The 21,126-nt window shown below is 47.2% G+C and overlaps 1 protein-coding gene across 3 annotated transcripts in view; it reads left to right on the top strand.

The window, feature by feature from the left end:
• RTTN (rotatin) overlaps positions 1-21,126 on the top strand; it is an 891,871-nt gene that overhangs the window by 671,295 nt on the left and 199,450 nt on the right. For all 3 annotated transcript variants that reach the window (XM_078687523.1, XM_078687524.1, XM_078687525.1), the window contains 4 exons: positions 1,443-1,533; positions 12,269-12,422; positions 12,891-13,028; positions 16,000-16,202. In XM_078687523.1, the coding sequence (XP_078543649.1) occupies positions 1,443-1,533; positions 12,269-12,422; positions 12,891-13,028; positions 16,000-16,202 (586 nt within the window). The remainder of the gene's footprint in view (positions 1-1,442; positions 1,534-12,268; positions 12,423-12,890; positions 13,029-15,999; positions 16,203-21,126) is intronic.

Genomic DNA, 21,126 nt, shown 5'->3' on the forward strand with positions numbered 1-21,126 from the left:
TAGGCAGGGTAGCCAAAGGCAGTGGCCAAGTTGCTGGATGTATGATTGCTGGTCTGCATCAAATTTGCATTTCGGAAAAGCGAAAATTCAGTTGCCAGACCGATTACCAATCATTTGACCTGTGGAAGAGCCACATCCACTGTCTTCATGCTCAAAACTCCATTTTAAAAAATCTGCTAGGAAGTCACATTGAAGTACCCACGCACCTTCTGCAATCGTTACTGCTTGTAAAAGATGCAAAGACAGATACATGTTCAACTGGTGCTTTTTAGGTATCTCTCCTGCATTTAGTACCTAGTACCCTAGTCAAATGCACTTGAATCTTTGTGATTCGTTAGTGAAGAAGGTACTTCGTTTTAAAGGTGTTTTTTTGTAAATTGTTTGCCATTGGTTTATATGTGATTCCTTCATTTCTAATTTGAGGTGTCGTGTTGATAATGTTTCCTTGCTTAGAGGGTAGTTGGAGAACATAAGCTCATTTGAATGTAGAAAATAACCCCGCCCAGGGCTCTGTTTACAGATTTATAGTGTTTTTCATTCTTTCATTCATGATTTCTAGCTTTATGTGATGAAATTTCTCGCGAATCAATAGAAGATTCCAGTGGTGGTTATCCATCTTCTAAAAAGCATTAAATCTGCCTTCCTCCTCGCAACTGCTGACTTGAACTCTTTTTCTTGTGGAATTACTTTTTAAGTGCCCAGATCTATTACGAATAGATAATACCTATTTTTGGAACCAGAAAGTATTTAACAAGAAAATAATACTTTTATGTATGATTTAGCAACCATATATTGACTCATCATAGCGTGCAATTGAAGCGCACAAAATTAGTTAATTGATAACTTGTTTTTATTGTTTCATATGAGGTATCAGATGCTTTTTTTTATAGCTTATAGTAATTTATGTTACTAATTAGTTTTTTCTACCTTTGATTTAACGCTTTGTTCAATTGTATTCAAATCTGGGTTTTCATAATATTAATGCACAAACCTTTAAACATTACGACGTCAAAACAAATGTTGATGTTCTGACCCTAAAGCTGCAGAAACACGAGGGTGACCTAAAATCTACACTACTTCTGAATTCCTGACTTATAAATGAGCTTGCACTGATTGTTTGCTAACGATTGTATTTTTAATAAAAAAAATTCTGATGGTTTATTTGTAAGTTGTAGGAAGTTCTTGGCGCAACCTTTCATATTTTTTACGCGTCCTATATTTTTTCTGTGGTTAACCTGATGCAATTCCTCCTAAAGCATAACATGACAAAGTCTAAGATTTCATGTTTTTATGCGCTGTCTCTTGACATTTTATAGGTAAGTGGTTGATTGTTCTTATTAGTGGCTGCAACCTAAAAAGATTTAGGTCTGTGTGCTCCTTTAGACTACTGTGGAAAATATCTCTAGCAATAAAACATATTTAATGTGGTTCTTGTTTTTCAGCATTGTGAGTGCTGGCTTTATTGAAAGATGTGCCTTAGATTTAAAAGCTTTACATCCTACGCCGCATAATACAGAAAATTTAAAGTCTCAGGTTAGTAGAGTTGTATATTTGATATCTTTTTGTTTTCTGATGCATGCATATTTATTTTCTTTAGTCATGCAGTTGTATGGAGCATAGATTTGGCTCAAAGGAGCTACAGCGCCTTACATCAGAAATGAGAAAGTGACGTGAAAATGAATCAAATAAAGTCATAGTAAGGAGAAATGCAAATACGACCATACATTAATTGAAGGCTTGCAGCCAAGGCGGGATGTTAATTAAATAACACTCAACTGTAACACAGTAATCAGATAAAATGTCTTAAAGAAATAGACTAGAAATCCAAGTTAAGGATATAGAAATTGGGGAGGGCACCTGATAATTATAGGTCATGGAAAGTGATGGTATGGGAAATCTACACTGTTACTGCTGCATAACGTCGACAAGGTGGGCAAAGAAGTAGTGACGAAGAACACAGTGTACCGATGAAAAGCTGGAGAGAGGGAGCCAGGAAGATGACAGAAAAGAGTTGATAATGGGTAAAAGAACAACTCTGAAATGGAGGCAGACATCCGAAGGCGAAAGTTAACTGAATCAACACTAAAAGTACATTTGACAGTTTAATTTCAGTCTTTAAGGTAGCCATTATGCCTGGAAGAAGAGTCTCAAATTCTAGTTGCACTTTGGAGGCGGTTCTAGAAGCAGTGTATCCATGCCACGTTTCGTTCTAGGACTACCATACAGTTTCAACTTTTATGAAAGTTATCGAGGGGCAGAGGTGTGTAAAACGCTGTGTGATGCAAGTAGTCTTGTATGCTGTGGCTTCAATGGGAAATCATTGAAGTGTTAATTTAGTCATTTTTTTTTAGTTCCAGAGAAGAAGCATGCTGCAGCCTGCAACTCTTTCTGTGGTTCTTAGTAGACTTTGAGAAGACCCGTCAAGTGAGAACTTCCAAAGTCCATTCTAGACAAAATAAGAGCTTAAACAAGAATCTTGAGGTCTTTTTCTGAGAGACTCTGGTTAATACCCCAAAGAAGTTGTAGCTGAAAACAATCCCTCTTAGCAATCTAGAATAACATCCACAGATGTAGTTCAATCAGTGAAGGCAGGTTTGCAGTCAGGAATACCAAACGAGTCGTTCTAGGCTTCAACTTGTAGAGGCATCTGCGTTAATGTGATAAACAACATTTTTTTTCTCTTTATGATTTTATTTTGAATGATGAGCATCATCCTAGTTTTGAAGAGATAAAGTAAAAAGTAAGAACGTTTTGAGCACACAGCTTGGAATTAGACCTGTTCTTGAAACTATTTAGATGTGCTTTGCACAATCAGTGGTATTATTGCCTTTGTAATTAGTTAATGCATCATTTTTATCTGTTTCTGATAGAGACGTCTAGCCACAGATTCCTTACCTTAGAATACGGCTAGCGAGGTTCAGGCTGAGACCTTGGGGTTCATCGCTCGACAGTCGACGCAGGCCCTGGAGTCGTGGGTCAACTCCAGGCACCACAGGCAAACCAGGTGGGGCTTGTCACAGAAATCTGCCTGTGAGAGGATCCGCAAGGTCTATACTACACAGGTTTTTTAGGGAACATCCCTTCAGCACACTGGGAGCTAAACTCCAAATAATTTTGACAAAAGGTCGAAAAAAATCATCCAAAAATGAACTGAGGTAGCTCTCTCCGGATCTGCGCTGATGGCGCTAAAAGACAAGACCTTATGTCGGCGCACTGGGGTGGTGCCTAGAAAGGCACCATACATGTCATCTCCTGCTTGGACGAACCTGCAGTGGAGCCGATTGACACCACCTGCCGGCGTGCAGTAGTACTGCTCAAGATTTTCCACATCTAGTCTGATGTCTGGGGAATATTCTAAGGTGAGGAATCTGTGGCTAGATTGAGTCTACCAGAAAAGGCGTTGCTCAAGGTAAGTAACATGTTCTTCTATTGCATTGCTGAAATGTACATCTACTTTTTAATTGAACACACTTACTGAGAATATGTAATTGGCAATTTTAAGGCATAAGTTGTTGATCACTTTGATGTATAGACGTTCCACATGATTACCCTTATTGTTTGAATATGTTTATTGCATTTTGTCATTATATAACAGTACACATATGCAGTTATAGCGAATAAAAAGCGCTGTTACTTAAGGTTTGGAGTCCCAGGTTTTGTGGACCATCTCACCCTCGTGGAGGTATGGTAGGAAGGAGCAAACTAAGCGGGTGCACAGTGAAACACCATGACAAATTTGTATAGCACCAGCTGTTGTGTGATACATTGATGTTCAGTAGTGGCAGTGCCCAATGTTGGTGCAAAGAACTTCTGTATTGCGACGGCATATCTTAGACTCATTCCATATAGCGCTCAAAGTATACCATGACCGGAGAAACAGATCAGTTGTTCACATTGGCAACATATTACACATTCAAAATTGCATTTGAAAAAACTACTAACTATAAAGAACAATTCCAGATATATAGGAAACCATAAACCAGGTGGTGTCTAATGGTGTTCATATGTGTATGTGTGGAGCTGGTGATGCGGAGCGGAGTGTAATCCAAATGTGACATGTCGTCGGCAATGTAGTAATCATAGGAGTCTTCACGTGTGCAGCAGGGTGTAAGGGAAGCCCCGCGGAGGGGGGGGGGTCAGGGTTAGGGAGGGAGGGAGAAAGGGAGGGGGGGAGGATGAGAGCGAGAAGAATGCTAGGAGCGTCTCTGGAGAGTATGGGGTAAACGCTCACATAATACCATTCTGTAGACACACCTGGTGGTAGGCCGCCAGGGTACCATCCCACTTCAGCGCAATAGGGTACATCCGGAGCCCCGCCGTCTCCTCCCGGTGCAGTGCTACACTCTCAGCTCTCGCCCAAGCATCCAATGAGCGACGCCACTGCACCGTTTGGGGGGGGGGCAGAATATGTTTCCAACGCCTTGTGATGAGACGTTTCGCCGTAATCAGTCCTAGATCCCAGAATCTCGCTTGGACTTTCGTCTGCTTCGTCCTTTTAAATAACCCCAACAGACAAGCTTCCCAAGTGTGTGGTAAGGTGCCCCCTGTCGCTTTCGCCAAGGCAGTCGACACTGCGGTCCAATAGGGCTGCAGCAAAGGGCAGGACCAGAGGACATGTAGGAACTGTGCGTCCACAATTCCACATTTAGGGCACTCTGTCGTAGTGAGTCCAAAGTAACGATTAATTTTGTCAGGGGACAGATACGCTCGATGGATCACATAGTACTGTATGATCTTAAAGCGTGCATTGCGTGGTTCATGTAGAGCTCCAGCCAGCACCCTCGCCCACTCCTTGTCAGTCCAGTCCCGTCCTCTATCTGTCGTCCATTTGTCTCGTAAGCGCTGAGGGGAGAATTGTGTGTGCGTGTGCAACGCTTGGGCAATCCAATGTACGAGGTGAGAGCCATGTCCCATCACATGTAAGTATTGAATAAGCAGGTGCGTTGGTGGTTCCTCCGCCAGTGGTCCCCAGGCTCTCGTTAGTGTGTGTATCAGTTTCGCATGTGTCAGGAATTGTCCCGCCGGTAATCCTGTGCTGTCTGCTAGCATCTCGAAAGGGAGCAGTGCGCCCTCCTCAAACAGGTCGCCAAAGCTTTCTAAGTCCGCCGCTCCCCAGCTTTCCAGTAGTGGCGCCGTGAGTATCCCGGATCCCCAGGGCGTGCCCAGCAGTGGTAGGTTAGGTGCGTATGGTTTCACTGCTGCAGTGAGTTTCAGGCTTCTCAAGAAGCACTTTCTCGCCACCTCAAGGTGGAGTTGGTCCTGAACATGTGACTTAGTCAAAGGATGAAACAACGCATGTACCTGTGGGACCGACAGGATCATCGCTGTCGTGGCTGTATCACTCAAGTTACGCCCACTCAGCCAGTAAGCCACCCACTGCAGCTGTGCAGCCAGGTAATACAACTCGTGGTTCGGGACCGACAGCCCACCACTATCGGTCGTAGCATAAAGGGTTTTCAAAGCCACTCTGGGACGGCCTTTGTTCCAAATCAGACGCCTATGTATAGTTTCTAGCTCGCGAAAGGTGCGAACCGGCACATATACCGACAGGTTTGCATAATAATACAGCAGCCTAGGCAAGACGATCGCTTTAGCCAAGGCTATACGGCTGGGCACATTCAGCGGGAGAGTGTTCCAGAAGGAAACTTGCGCTGTAAGCGAAGAAATCGCTCTCGTGAGGTTGCCTTCCAGGAGGTCCGTGGGGTCGCGGTACACATGGACTCCCAGATAACGGAACACTGTGGGGTACCAGAGGAGCCGCTCGCCCATTACGGTGGCGTCGCACTCAGGGACGTCCGCTGCAAAAGAGTACACCCCCGACTTTGCCCAATTGACGCGCAACCCCGACATTTCGCCAAAGCTACTGAAAATGTCTGTGAGTGCGCGGGGGAAGCAGGTCAGGTCCCTGACATAGAGCAATAAGTCATCGGCATAGAGCGACACCGAATGCATCCCATCCATCAACGGGATCCCCCAGTTCTTGCCAGAGGCATGTAGTTGTGCCGCCAGTGGCTCCATCATGAGCGCAAAAATCAGGGGGGAGAGGGGACATCCCTGTCTCGTGCCCCTGCGGACACGAATCGGATCTGAGAAAAGCTTGTTCGTTCGAACCCGCACTACGGGTTCAGAGTAGATGAGTTCCACCATGCGGAGGTAGGCCGCTCCCAGCCCAAATTTCTCCAGCACCAGCGCTAGGTAGGGCCACTCCACTGAATCGAACGCTTTTTCAAGATTGAGGACCACGCACCCCGAGTGGGGCCACCGGGTCACTGCCAGACTCTGCACCCGAAATAGCCGTCTAATGTTGTAAGACGTGCTGCGGGTGGGGACAAATCCGTTTTGGTCTGCGTGCACTAGCGCAGGGACCAAAGGTGCCAATCTCTGGGCCAACACAGATGCCAGGATCTTATAGTCCGTGTTAAGGAGGGCAAGTGGCCTGTAAGACCCCATATTCAATGCATCCTTGCCAGGTTTCAAGAGTGAGATCACATTGGCCTCGTTCAGGGACAGAGGAAGTATTGCATCCCGTATCGCCGCCGCGTACACCCGCAGCAATTCGGGAATGAGAATGGTGGAATACGCCTTATAAAACTCCGCCGGCAGACCATCGGGCCCGGGGGACTTGCCGTTCGAAAGAGAGTATATCACAGTTCGGAGTTCTTCTGCAGTGAACGGCGCACCCAGATTCTCACACTGCGCATTAGTGATCGCCGGCAGTGGGAGGCCTGATAAGTACTCAGCAATCTCTACTGCAGTAGCTCTGAGGCGGGTACAGTACAAGGTCCTGTAGTGGCTCGAAAATGCCTCATGGAAGGCCCTCTGGGTGTAGACCACATCACCCTGCGCAGTGCGGATCGACATCACCGGCAACGTTTGGGTGTCTCTCCTGACCAGCCAAGTCAAAGGTTTGCCAGCTTTATCTCCAGCATGATGCACGCGCGCAGAGTGTGCTGCATAATTCAAGTTCTTCAACCTTTCAAGGAGCTGCGCGTGTTTTCCGCGAGTATCTAGTAAGTTCGAGTCGTCCCCCTCCACTGCCTCCCGGTCGCCCGATAGTAGTGCCGTCTCTAATTGTGTCAGTTCCCGGTCCACCTGGCATCTTAATCCCGCCTGTGCTCCCAAACAATGACCCCTCACGACCACTTTGAATGCATCCCATTCGACCTGTGGGGTGGATGCGGTATCAGTATTGTCTTCAAAGTACTGTAAGACACGGTTTGAGAGCAATTCCCTAAAGGGAGCGTCCAGCAAGATATCAGGCTGGAGACGCCACGTGGGTACCGGCGGGTGCGGGCGCACCCAGGCAAAGTCAAGTGTGTGCGGATTGTGGTCCGAATGAGTGCGACCCAAGTACTGGGAGTCAGTGACTAAGGGTAAGAGATCGCTGGTCAGCATGAATCTATCGAGTCTGACATGCAATGCGTGAGCACCCGAATAGTGCGAGTAAGTCCGTGTGGTAGGTTTGCGGCTGCGCCAAGCGTCAGTGAGATCCCATTGTGTTGCCCAGTCAGCAAATGTGCGCAACGTACCATGTGTCGTCGCATTCGCCAAAGGAGGGGTGGACCTATCTAACACAACATCAAGGACACAATTATAGTCGCCTCCTAGCAGAAGCGGTACCCCTGGCCATGCTGCAATTGCCGTCGATTAGTGTGTAAGGAAGCGTCCATGGTCGACGTTGGGAGCGTAAATAGATGCTAGAGCTATGTGTTGGCCGTCTAGGTTGCCCTGAAGTAACACATATCTACCTTCCTTATCTATGTTGCTATGCGTCATGGCAAAGGGGACCCCCGGGCGAATCCATATGAGAGCCCCACGCGCGAAAGCCGAGTGGCCAGTAGCATATATCTGCCCCCTCCAGCGGCGGCGCAGTGTGTGTGTCTCCGGTTCCGTCAGATGCGTCTCTTGTAATAGCGCTATCTGTACCTGGTGCCGCTTTAGGTAAGAGTACACCGGATAGCGACGTGAGGGGGTGTGCATACCGCGTACATTCCAAGTGCAAAATTTAACCACAGCCATTATAACATTTCTTCTCCACCACCCAGTGCCCCCACCCACCCACTGCACCACAATCTATGTCCCACCATTGCAGATCATCACATAATGTCTCGCGCGTTGCCCACTGATTCGCATCAACTCTCCTACACACATTAGGGGGAGGGGAAATTTGCACCAGTCCTGTAATCCTAAAACACACAATAACAATGCCAAAAGGTCGACTGCAAAACATGCCGTCGTCCAAACGCTCTAATGAGCACTAACTGTTCGTGAGTCCAAAGTAAGAAGGGTTCGCTAAGCACGTATATTAAATGTACGTATGAGACATGCAGTAATGACATGGGCACTCCTCCCATGCCACAGGCGTCCAATGTCGCGCAGCCCAATGTCAGCAGAGGCACACTGTTCCAGGCGCCGTACAAGGCGGGAGCAATCCCGCAGCCCCTTCAGTGAGTTCACATGCAAGGGCTTACCATCGGGGGGCAGCACACCTATGACCCCCTTCGAGACCCGCCAGAAACAAGGCTCCTTGCAGCAAGGGGCCAACAGCCTGGTCAGCAGTCAGGGCCTGCGTTTCCGAAATCAGGCTCCTCCCCAGTGCTCGCCGAATCAACACCGTAGTCAACCCGGTCAACAAAAGTGTAGGGGCACTTAAGTCGCAGGCAGGTGTCACACTCCTCTCTGCAGCAGCCAGTGAGCCCGCAACAGTGCTAATGAAGCAAATCAGCTGTCTGTGGTGTGACATCCGGGAGTTCAACCGATACCTGTGAGTCCCTTAGGCCATATATATATTCATCATCGCTCCCCACGGCACCAGGACTGGCACCCGCGGCCGGGGCGTCCGGCTGCGATCCGCTAATTTCCGCCACTCTGCGATAGCTTCCTGTTGCTCCTCATTGCGGTGTTCAGTGGTAGGGCCAATGTCCGCCTCTGGGTGCACCGAGCTCACCGTCGAGTGTCTTCTGCGCCGGCATCGTCGAGCACCTCCTCCACGACGGGATCTCGGGGGTGGGCCACCCGGGTCAGGGACATTCCTGAGTCCAGCCAGGTCTCAGCAGCCTCCGGGGTATTGAAGAAGTATGTTTTGTCCTGTGCTACAACTCGTAGGCGGGCAGGGAATAATAAGGAGTATTTAAGTGCCATGCGGCGGAGTCGCTGCTTGACGTCCAGAAAGGAATGCCGTTGCCGCTGTACCTGAATTGTGTAGTCCGGGAAGAACATGATTGTGGCGTTGTCCACCCTGACCTCCTCTAACTTCCTGACCTCCCGCAGAACAGTGTCCCGATCCCGATAGTTCAACACTCGGATGAGCATGGGCCGAAGGTTGGAGCCCTCAGGGGGGGGGTTTAGACGGCACGCGATGAGCGCGCTCTATCACAAAGTACTGCGAGAGGGTACCTTCCGGGAGAATGTCCCTGATCCACCGCTCCATGTGTTCTGGTGCCTCCCGGGTCTCCCATCGTTCCGGCAGACCCACAATGCGGATGTTGTTCCGCCTCGCCCGCCCTTCCGCGTCTTCTGCACGATCCTCCAGGAATTCCACCCTGTTGAGAACATTCTGCACATGTTTATCCATCTGGGATATTTTGGGAGTCAAGTCCGTCACTGTGGTCTCCAGCGTCGTCGTCCTCTCAGATAGTTTTTTGTGATCAGCTCGGAGATGCGTCATGTCTATAGCCACGTTATCGATTTTAGACTCTAAAGAGGCGCGGTCAGTTGCATTGATTCCTCAAGTCTTTCCATGGCTGCCAGCATCGTGTCCAGTTTGGAGGTAGTGTGATCCGTCTCCGCCTGCTTCGCCATTTTACCCTTCACCTGCGCGTTGCCTGTTACAGCTCTCGTTTTAGGTCCCCCCGACATGAGCAGTCGCGTCGTGGCCGGTCAGTTGAGCAGTGCAAAGAGACCCGCTACGGTACAAGTAATTCAGGGCCCGTTGAAAGTGGGGGGGGGTCAGTGTAGTTCCAAGCAGTCCAGGCCGGTACACTCCCAGGTCCTCACAGTTCCCTCGTGTGTCTCGTGGATATCACTGCCCTACTCAAGCGGTTTGCAACTATGGCGGGACGCTCCGTGCGTGAGCACGCGCCGTCGCCAGGGCAAGATGTGGCCAAGGTCCGCTGCTATCCCCGGGTGACGATGCAATGGGGGGGGGAAGAAGCGCTGTACTCACAGGGTAGGGTCCAAATGCCAGGCCAGACAAGAGTTAGGGGCGCGTTGTCAGGGGTACCCCCACAGCAGGACAAGCCTTCCGGTGTCGTCAGGGCACCACATACTCTCGACCCCCTCCACAGTGTTGGTCTCACCAAGGACCCAACAGGGCGTCGCGGTCACTGAAAGTCAATGGGGGGGGGGGGGGAGCGCCGCGATGGTGTGACACACCAGTCTTCCCACTGCGCCCAGGTCTGACGTACTCGATTCCGGGGAACCTCCGAGTCGCCAACGTCCGCAACTCACCACCTCCGCTCAGGGCGTCATGTGGGACCACCGGTCAGTGCTGCGCTGGTCTCGGCTGTCCCCAGCGACCCACACAGCCACCAGTTCTAACGTGTGGGCCGCGTCTTCAGTCCCGGGCAGCCTCCTCTCGCAATGGTGATGATTCCTGGGACTCGGCCCTGCGCCTCAGCACTAGTAAGTCTGTGGGGGGGGGGCCGTGTTGGTATGCCCCACCGTGTTTCCCACCTCGCCTGATGCAAACGACCGCTACCCTCAGCTCCGGGCCTGTGCAGTAGGCCGCATCCCCGGGCTCGGGTAGGCCCAAATGTCCGGCACTGGGGGCCCCCGGTCAGTGAGTCCGCAGATGAATCCTCGGGACGGCCAGCACCCGGGTGGCCGGGAAGGCACTCCAAAAAAACCCTCAGGAAAGCCACCGGACGTACCACTTGGTTGCTGCGGCGGGGGGCACCCCCACGCCGATCCGGGCGCCCAGGCTCCACCGCCACGTGAGCCAGCAGGGGCCAGTCTCGCTCCGCTACGCCGATCACTGAGGCGGCCCTTTAGGGAAGATGGAGGGAAGTTCTGACAGCGCCCAATCGCTGTCAGGGGGCGCAAGGCAGCTGTCCGCTCCGGTGGGCCCAGTAGGCCGGCTGGATTCCCGGCCTCGCCTAACTGCTCACGCTGTTCCGCAAGGAGCGCTGATCAGGCAGGGAGCGCTCGTCACCACCGGAGCGGCCTGGAGCGAGTCAGCCGTCCCAAACTTCGGCAGCCGGCGGTAGAGTGCTCAGCAGTCACTCGATGGCAGTTTCAGATTATTGCGGGCAAAAAAGACGGAGAAATGGCCTGTGGCAGGGGAGTCTCTCACGGAGCTCTACCCAGGCACGTCTGCCGCCATTGCGTGCTTAGCCACGCCCCCCACATGATTACCCTTATTATGTAATTTTCAATCATCTTCTGTCACGGTCACCTGTCACACCATCTAGGTAGTTTTTTTTTTACTTTCATAAAGCTATGCAGCAGTCTCCAGTGCTGCTGTTTATATTCACATTGTTATTCTCACAGACGAAGGTGAGAATCATTGAATGCTTTTTTTCAAGTTTAGAATTAGAGTTGTGTTTTCATTCCTGACAGGAGATATGTCAGCTGATGACAAGACCATAAGCGTTAATGCAGCTATTGTAGATACTTTTGTAAGCGAAGGGTCTCTGTTTCTAAGGAGGTGAGACTTGGATGTTTTTATAAGTGGGAAAGCAATAGAATGAGTGTTGATGAGCAGAGATCTAAATTTACCTCCGCTTCTTGTCCATAGGTCAGTTGTTCCCATTGACCTTTATTTCTTTACATTCTGGAACTTGTAGTTTTATTGTTACCAATATAAACACAAGACTGCATGCGACCGACCCGAAATATAGAACGAAGTCCTCGCATCCCCACATGGTACATTCCTGCCAAGATATCCCATGCACTCTGTGATGACTTCAGCCTGTCCCGGTTATGTAGTCAACACCACACCACAGGTTGAAATTCTAGAGGCAATACTTCCAATGATGAAAGAGATTCTGCAGATCCCAGAATTCAGGAAGCATGTAGTGGCTAAGGGTGTTGCACATGACATGAGTCTACTTGGGAGTTATGGAAACAGTACAACTTGAGATCTATACATTACACTGGGTAATTGATGGACCTGTTATTGGAAAACTTAAATTAAAGCATTTTCATGCCTGAAATAATAACTGAGGGGCATTCTTTTATTCGTTGTGGAATAGTTTGTGGTGCCAGGCTGGGACTGATACCTTTAGACATCTGTCAATTCCAATCAACTCTCTTTATTCCTGAACAGCTTTCGTTCCTCCTTGAATATGTGTCCTCGTTCTCGGGGCTCCTGCAGTCATGCCTCATGGTAGATTCCAATCTCGTGATTCAGGAGGAGTCGCTGAAGCCTCTTCTGGCAAATACCTTCTTCATTCTCGCCATACGTTTTAATACTCGACCAGGTAATGTATATTTACTTGCACAATTTAAGTAGTCAGATACTTGAACGGGGCATTAATCTAGGAGTAAAGGTACAAATTCCTGTATTTTCTCGTTTGTTAACTTTTTCATAACCAGAAATCAAATATTTTTTAGATAGTTTTCATTAATCAAATTGTTTGTAGAACTACTCCAGACTTGTTAACTAAAGAAAGAATCAATTACAAAAAAAAGTTCTGAATCCCAGAGAGACATTAATTGCCAAAAATGAAGTGACTGCGGGTACCATCCTAGTTAGAAAGGGTTTGTCATGTGTCCTGCTGATGAACAGTCTTAAGTAAGAAGCATCCAAATGCTGTCTGGTATTGCCCTTTTGAATTTTCACCTGTTTTTTACACTTCTGTTTAGTCCCAAAAAAGTTAATTTTGTCATTCTGCAGAATTGTATTTCTTCAGTACTTGTAATTTAATTTTTCAATGTTTCATTTTCAGACTCCGAGTTAACATCCATAGTTCACCAGACGTGGGCAGACTTGTTTGCCTTTGTCGTTACGCTTTTGAGGAAAAGTGGCACATTTTGTTTTCCATCTGTAACAGCTGTGCTTGGAAAGCACTGGACGGCAATATTTGGTAATTCGCCTTTATGTAAACGCTGTGCAGTTGTACGATACTGAAACCTTCTTATCTATGTATAAGTGAGCTGAAAATTCTACAGGATTACTGTGGGTGTAGCTAATATGATAGCATCTATATGTAAAATCAGTTTGTAACTCTGCTTCCTCAGTTTGCATTGTGCCATTCAAGTTACATGATAGCCTATGTAATGTGCACAGATCTTTGTAGAAAGACCTCCCTTTCAAAGAAGGATACGCATGCTAGGTCCCCATTGGGGGCATTATGGAGGGGCCCTGTGCCTGGTTTCCTGTTATCGAAAGTCACCCACCCACACTAAGTGAGCTTGTATTTTGCCACATTGCCCATCCTCCCTCAAAACGTTTGTGTGTTGAATGATCAGAGTGATGGCTATAGGCCCGAGTCCCACCTCTTTCCCCTAAGAGACTTGTGTCAAACATAATTGTCTAGAGAGAGGCTTCCTCTTGCTCCTGGTGTAGTTATTCATTAATCAATTGAGAGACCCATAGGGCCTTTGCACCAGAACCCATTAATTTCTCTGTAAAAAGAGTCCTAGGTGGCATGGTTATAACCTGTAGGGCAATTGTGGGCAGGTTCCTGAAGAATACATTAGGAAGCCCTTCCTTCTCCAGGCATGTTGCTGGTATGCTTTGTCTGACTGAGCCTAAATTGGCATTTGCTGTTTTTAATCTGGACCACCCGATTTCCCCACGTTTGATCCTTCATGATTTATGGGAATTAAGTATTGTTGTAGGCAGTGATATCAATATGCTTCCTTGACCACTGTTAACTAAAGTTTAGTTTTTTTTTGTTGTTGGTTTCTCCATCTGCATCCTTCACTTCTGTGGATTAGGGGGAGGGGAGGTGAGGTGGTGTTGGCTCACTTAAAAAATATTTCAGGCATTTTTCTCCATCTCCATTGAGCAAGGGACATTTTGATCGATGCCGGTGACCTGTCTGTTTCTGTAACTTGTTTCTTTTTCGCACACCACAGTTATAGTTATTCTCGTACTGGACACTGTCACCAAAGATAAATTTGATGTTTGTACAACCCCATTTTTGCTTCGCTTATCGCCAAGTGTGTGAAATCCCACATACCGCAGCTGTTTTGAACGACTGATCCTGTACCTCATCTCTTGCCTCTTTCCAATCCAAAGTCTTGCATCTCATTGTGTGACTGGAAGGGAGCTAGAGTAGAAGGTTCCCCAGATGTCATCCCTGCTGCTCCGTCATGGTAATGCAGAGGCAGATGCTTGCCCGGAAATGTGGTGTTCTCTGTATTTGGGGCCATGCATAATTCTGCCTCAAGTATACCTTTCCAGCTCAGTTTAGTCTTTCATCAAACAGATACTTCATCCAGGAGGTCTGGTATTGCTTTGCCTATCATGGATCTTTGGTTGTTGGTCTCAGTCCTCTCTGGGGATCCCACACTTTGATTCTGCACGTGCCTTTTGCTAGCAAAGTTTCCTGTATTGAAACGGTGTTCTGCTTCTGTGAGGCACCTATAATGATACCAGTTCTTAAAGGCTCCTCTGCTGCTGAATTGACTCCTAGAATTGCCTCCCCTAGATTATATCATCTGCCAGTTAAGCACTTTGCTTCTCTGACAGAAGTTCATGGAGTGTGGCTGCTTCTGCTCCCCAGGAACCCATTGCATCCCCTCCCTTAATTTGTTAGCAGACACCTTCATTGGTTTGTGGTTGTTATTCATATCTGCTTCTTGTAAACTTTTGTACTTCTGTGATTCTTTCCCTTCCTAGTATATTTGTTTCTCCTTTCTATTTTCTTTATCATGGTTCCCGGAGTCTGATTTCTGTCACTTGTGGCTCTTGTGAGTCTGTTACCGTGCCGTTGCTGTGTCACTCATGGCTCATCTGAGATGAAGAGATTGGGTTCTTTTGTATGTTGAGCCGAACCCCTTTCCATTTTGTAAAACCTTCCTCCCTCCCTTGTCAAAAAGATTCTCACTTCATGGTGCCTTTCACCTCATAGGGAAGGTGCCCTTACTGCTTCCTGGGTCCTCTCCATACCTGGGCTCTGCTTGTTTTAAGGGACTGCTCCTTCTGGTATTTGTTCTTTTGATTTTCCAACAGGTGGTTGTGTCATGTTGTTCCATTTCCTCCTTTCTGTATATTGAAGATGCAATGTAATCGTAGGCAGTAGAACTGGATTTACATGTAAATGCGTGTTAATGATTGTAGTGACTCTGTCCAGGTAGTCCTGAAACATCTTCTTGCTGACAAACCACCACCTTTAATCTCTCGCCTGAGAGGCCACTGGCTTTCTGTGGTGTGGATTTGAGACTCTGGCCTTGGACGGCAGCAAATATATTTGTGGCAAAGAAAAACCTGACTGAAGAGAGTTTTATAGACGTTCCTTGGCTTCTTCAAAACTTCTTTCTGATTGGTCAGCATGATTTCTGTAATACTTGTCAGTACAGATATTCCGTTGGTCTGGGAAAAAAGATAATTTAGCATTACAAGTATATGAGTCGTTATAGTGGGTAAATTATACTAATTCAAGCGAAAGTATACACTTTTCTCTTTTGTAACACATATGCACCCGCGCCGCCACAATGCGCACACGCACACATTGCAACCATGCCCCTGTTCTACAATCTCTTCAGATTTTTAGCTGGTTAATTAGTTTGACCATTTGTCTACAGGATTTGGTGTTTCACAAATTTAACAATCAAACAAGTAACCAGATAATTTGTTGTAATCGGTGATAGTTTACTATTGCGGTCACTGTGAAACTGCTTTCTGTTCTTTTGCCCTTTATTTGTATGTATTTTTACAAATTTCTTGCATATATTTTGAACGCTGTGGATGGTTTGAAGTGTTATGAGCCAATAGTATTTACCAGCCTACTGTCATGGACCATGCTTTGTTTTGTCTAAGAAAAAGAAGTACTGTATGGTGTAAAATGTTTTGTTTTGACCTTAATGATTTTTGTGTGTTTGTTTTAGAGACTATTTCTGAATGCATACATTTGTCTGCGTCAGCCCCACACTTGTACTCCTCCTGCTTGCAGTTCCTCAGTGTCCTGTTTGCTGAAGAAGGAGCAAATCATCTCCAGGAAGAACCAAGGTCTTGCCAAAGCTCAACACTGCCTTCACTCCTAGATGGGATCTCTTCATCAGGATACAGACTCTGTGAATTATTACTTAAGGTGTGTGTAATATTTACTCATTTTAGCTATAATCTTCCTTCGTAACAAAATCTATTTCTTAGGTCAGCGCAGGCCCATCTTTACATGCAAAGTTATGTCATAATGAATGTTATGAATTCCTAACAATATTGTTGCCATGTAAAACGTGTTCTGCCTTAACAGTGATGCCAGGTTAATTTTTAGAAGCTCCAGCAGGAGAAACAGCTCTGGGGCTTGCATGCCAAGGGGCTCTGGAATGCGCGGTGCAATTTCTCTGAAAGGAAATATTTCAGATACATGAGACTCTTGGAAGCAAAATGTGTTGTGGTTATCAACATTCAAAAACTGTACTGAAGTGAAGACGTGATTAAGGAAAAGGGACAGTAACTCTTTTATTAAGGCATCAGGAGCATACATTGAGCTCCCTTGCCTTCCTTAGAATAACAGCGCAATGCCTGCATTGAATCCCATGACCTCACAAAACCTTGGTCAATGAAGCAACCTCTTCAGCACCATTCATTAGCTCATTATCGCTGGATGACAAAGCCACTTAAGCTGCAGTATGATAAACCCTCTGTAACATGAGAATTAAAACATATCTCCTTTCATTACACTGAAATGAAACAAACTTGATACAGTAATGAAAATAAAACACATGAATGTGCACATTTCATCTCAAACTAAAATATTGAAACTTTGTTGGCATGCAACACTCCATGCGTCATTCCACATGCAAACTCCCCTCCATTCGCAGTGATACTTCTGTCTCTTCCTCCTTTCACTCTTGTATCCACAACAGTGCCACTCACATACCTCTCTGTATACCCTTCAAAATCTAACCTTTATCCGTCATCTTAAAACTACATCCCCCACCTTCATCTCGGTCTCCTCTCACCCTTCTTTCACTCAGGCTGCTCTTGCTCCCTTTACAGTTAAAGGCCACTCTTCTTTAACTCAATCTTAGGCTGTTTTTCAACACTGTTAAAAATGACAGCCTTAGGGTGATCTTCCACCCCAATTTGTGCTTACCTCCTCAACTTTTCTCACCTTGTTTTTCCTGATAAATGGACTCTGTGCATTGTACCACTCTAAACCAGTGCTAAACTGCTTGTGTTCTCTCCCCTAAACATGGTAACATTAGTTCATCCCCAGTTGGCGTATTTTACTTATAAGTGTCTAGTCTGGGCGAGTGGTGCCATGTAGATATTGAATAGCGTTGGGCTGAGGGAAGATCCTTGTGGGACGCCGCAGATTATCTCGGTGGTCTTGGAGCGGAAGGGTGGGAGGCGGATGCTCTGTGTTTCTGCCGGAGAGGAAGGATGTGGTCCAGGCCAGGGCCATCTCTTGGATTCCGGCATTATGGAGGCGTGTTGTTAGAGTGCGGTGGCACACCGTGTCGAAGGCTGCTGATAGGTCCAGAAGGATGAGGGCGATTGTTTCTCCTTTATCCATCAGGATCCTGATGTCGTCGGTGGCGGCGATGAGGGCGGTCTCGGTGCTGTGGTTGTTGCGGAAGCCGGACTGGGATGGGTCCAGGATGTGGTAGTCTTCGAGGTAGCGGGTCAGCTGTCTGTTGACAAACTTCTCCATGACTTTCGCCGGAAAAGGGAGCAGGGAGATGGGCCGGAAGTTCTTGAGGTCCTTGGGGTCCGCCTTGGGTTTCTTCAGTAGGGCGTTGATCTCGGCGTGCTTCCAGCTCTCCGGGAAGGTTGCTGTCTCAAAGGAGGTGTTGATTGTTTTCCGGACATGGGGTGCGATGGCTGTGCTGGCTTTGTTGAAGACGTGGTGGGGGCATGGGTCAGATGGGGATCCGGAGTGGATGAAGTTTATGGTCTTGATGGTGTCTTCGTCGCTGACGTTGGACCATGCGGTCAAGCGGCCAGTGTGGGTGGAGGTCGCATGGGTGGTGGCCTCGGCGGTTGGTGTGGGGGTGTCGGAGTTGAAGCTGTCGTGGATGTGGGTGATCTTGCGGTGAAAGAAGGTGGCCAGTTAGTCGCACAGGTCTTGCGATGGGGGAATGTCGTTGGTGTTGGAGCTGGGGTTGGAGAGTTCTTTCACGATGCTCAAGAGCTCTTTGGTGTTGTGTGCGTTGTTGTCTAGGCGGTCCTTGAAGTCGGTCCTCCCATTCAATCCCGATAATAGATCATATTTGGGAAGAGACGAATATAATGGAAACTCAATTCTCAATACCTGCGATTCTCCCTAGAATCGATAAAAAATATAAGGCACCGGATGATGCTCCTGCTTGCCTCTCTGGTAGTAGACCAAACTCCGTCGTCTCACAGGCGGCCCAACGGAAGTCTCGTAATCCATCTATTCCAGTAACGGCCCCACCAGATAAGGTTGGGAGGCGCCTAGATAACATCGGTAAACGCTTTACCACCATGGGGGGGTGCTACAGTTTGTGCCACAAATTCTTTGGCAATTTTAGGCAGATATGACCGCCAATTATGTTCTGACATTTCCCCTTATCTTGAATATCTGCCTGAGGATAAGAAACAGGAAGCGAGAAAAATACTTTTGGAAGGCGAAAGGGCTGCGTCAGAGATTATGGATATCTCTAAGGATATGGCTTCTTTAGGTTTTCACCAACTTGCAACCCTTAGACGTCAGGGTTGGTTGAAATCCACCAACTTTCGCCCGAAAGTCCAGACAAAGATTCTGGACATGCCATTTGATGGGGACCTATTATTTGGGAAGCACATAGATGAGGGGTTATAAGAAATCAAAAAAGATACCGATACCGCCAGGGCACTGGGTACCTTACAATACAGAAAAACGCCTTTTCGGGGAGCGAGAGGCAGAGTTCATATCCATTTCGTGGAGGATATCAGAAATACCAGGGCGGTCAAGGTCGATATGGATACCAACAGCCGCAGCAGCAGTCCTATAGGAATCCCCCAGCGGCCACTTATAAACAACAGGGCAGAAGACGCCAGCCTCAAGGCAGAGACTCTGCTAGAAAGCAGTGACAATCTTTCAACACCTGCACCAGATATGCCACAACTAGAATTACACAATTCCGAATATATCCCAGCATCTCAAAAATTGGAAGAAAATAACCACAGACAGGTGGGTTTTGGACATCATCAAATTCGATCACACCTTAGAATTTATCAAATCACCCCCTCCTCATCCACCTCTGAAGAAAAATCCACCGCATCTCGGTCTTATCAGAAAGGAGCGATAGAAAGAGTGCCTCGCTCTCAGGTAGGGAAGGGATTTTATTCCCGCTTTTTTCTAATAAAGAAATGTCAGGGGAATGGAGGCCAATCCTGGATTCAGGAAAACTGAACAAATATCTTCAAAGGATGTCCTTCCGCATGGTCACACTTCAGGAAATCCTTCAGCTTTTGGATCATGCGGACTTCATGACAGCGTTGGATCTCCAGGATGCATACTTCTACATCCCAATTCATCCCAAACACCGGAAATTCCTCCGATTTACTGTGGCAGGTGTTCATTTCCAATTCAAGGTCCTCCCGTTCGGCTTACTCTTAGCTCCGAGAGTCTTTACCAAATTCCTAGCTCCAGTAGCAGCTCATCTCAGGCTGCATGGCATCCAATTATTCCCTTATCTGGACGATTGGCTAATAAAGGCTCCTTCCTTTCGGCAGGCTTCTCACGCAACATCGAAATGCCTGCAGGTTTTTCACTCTCTAGGACTGTCTCTTAACATTCAAAAATCAGTCCTCTATCCTTCCCAAAGGATTCAATTTCGAGGGACAATGCTGGATACCATCTGAGACAAAGCATTCTTGTCCAAAGAAAAGCAATATCAACTTGTTTCTCTAGCGTCAGACCTCCTAAAAAGAAAGTTTGCTTCTGTAAGGATGATCAAATCTTTTCTGGGGATGCTAACATCAGCAATTCTGCTAGTACCTCATACCCGTCGGAGAATGAGACCAATTCAGGAGGAACTGGCAGTCAGTGGCTGCAAATCTCGGGATCATTCGACGACCTAGTACAAATAACTCCAGTTATGCGAGAAACTCTTTCCTGGTGGAAGCATTCCAAAAATGCCTCAGTCGGGCTCACCTTTCAACCTTCTGTACCGGATTTCATCCTCACAACAGATGCCTCCCTAGAAGGGTGGGGTGCGCATCTTCAAGATCTCTGCATAAGAGGGAAGTGGTCTGCTGCAATGACAAAGATGCACATCAATTTTCTGGAACTTCGAGCCATTTTCCTGGCGCTGCAGTCTTTCTCCCAAGACTTCATGATCAACAGTTCTGATCGAAACCGACAACACCACTTGCATGCATTACCTAAACAAGCAAGGAGGTACCCGGTCTCGCCTTCTGTCTCAAGAAGCTCAAAGTATTTGGGAATGGCTACTCTCTCACAATATCAAAATCAAGGTGGAACATCTTCCAGGGATCCACAACACCTTAGCAGACACTCTGATCAGGACATCAAAATCCTGTCTCGAATGGGAGCTGGATCAAACAATTGTAGAGAATATATTTCAGAAGTGGGGCAAACCAAATCTGGATATCTTTTTCTCCAGGAACAATCTGAAGTGCCCATTCTTTGCAAGTTGGGATCCGGAGAAGGGCTCTTGGGGAAACGCCTTCATGATGAAATAGACGGGAATTGTTGCTTACGCATTTGCCCCTTTCCTGTTGATTCCAAGACTACTTCGCAAGCTCAAGATGTTACCATGCTGCATGATTCTCATTGCACCAAAGTGGCCACATTCACTGAGCTTCTTCTACTATCCAAACGCAAACCATACCGTCTTCCAACAATCCCGAACCTATTGTCAATGAGCAGAGGCCAGAGTCTTCATCCTTGTCCAGTCCAGTTACAACTTCATGCATGGTTTCTGGATTCATGGAGTTTAAGGATATAAATTTACCTCAAGACTGCAGAGACATTCTTGATAGAGCGAGAGCTCCTTCTACTTTAAAAACTTATGCATTAAAATGGAAACAATTCTGTT

This window comes from Lissotriton helveticus, chromosome 4_1 (genome assembly GCF_964261635.1).
Source record: "Lissotriton helveticus chromosome 4_1, aLisHel1.1, whole genome shotgun sequence".
NCBI lineage: Eukaryota > Metazoa > Chordata > Amphibia > Caudata > Salamandridae > Lissotriton > Lissotriton helveticus.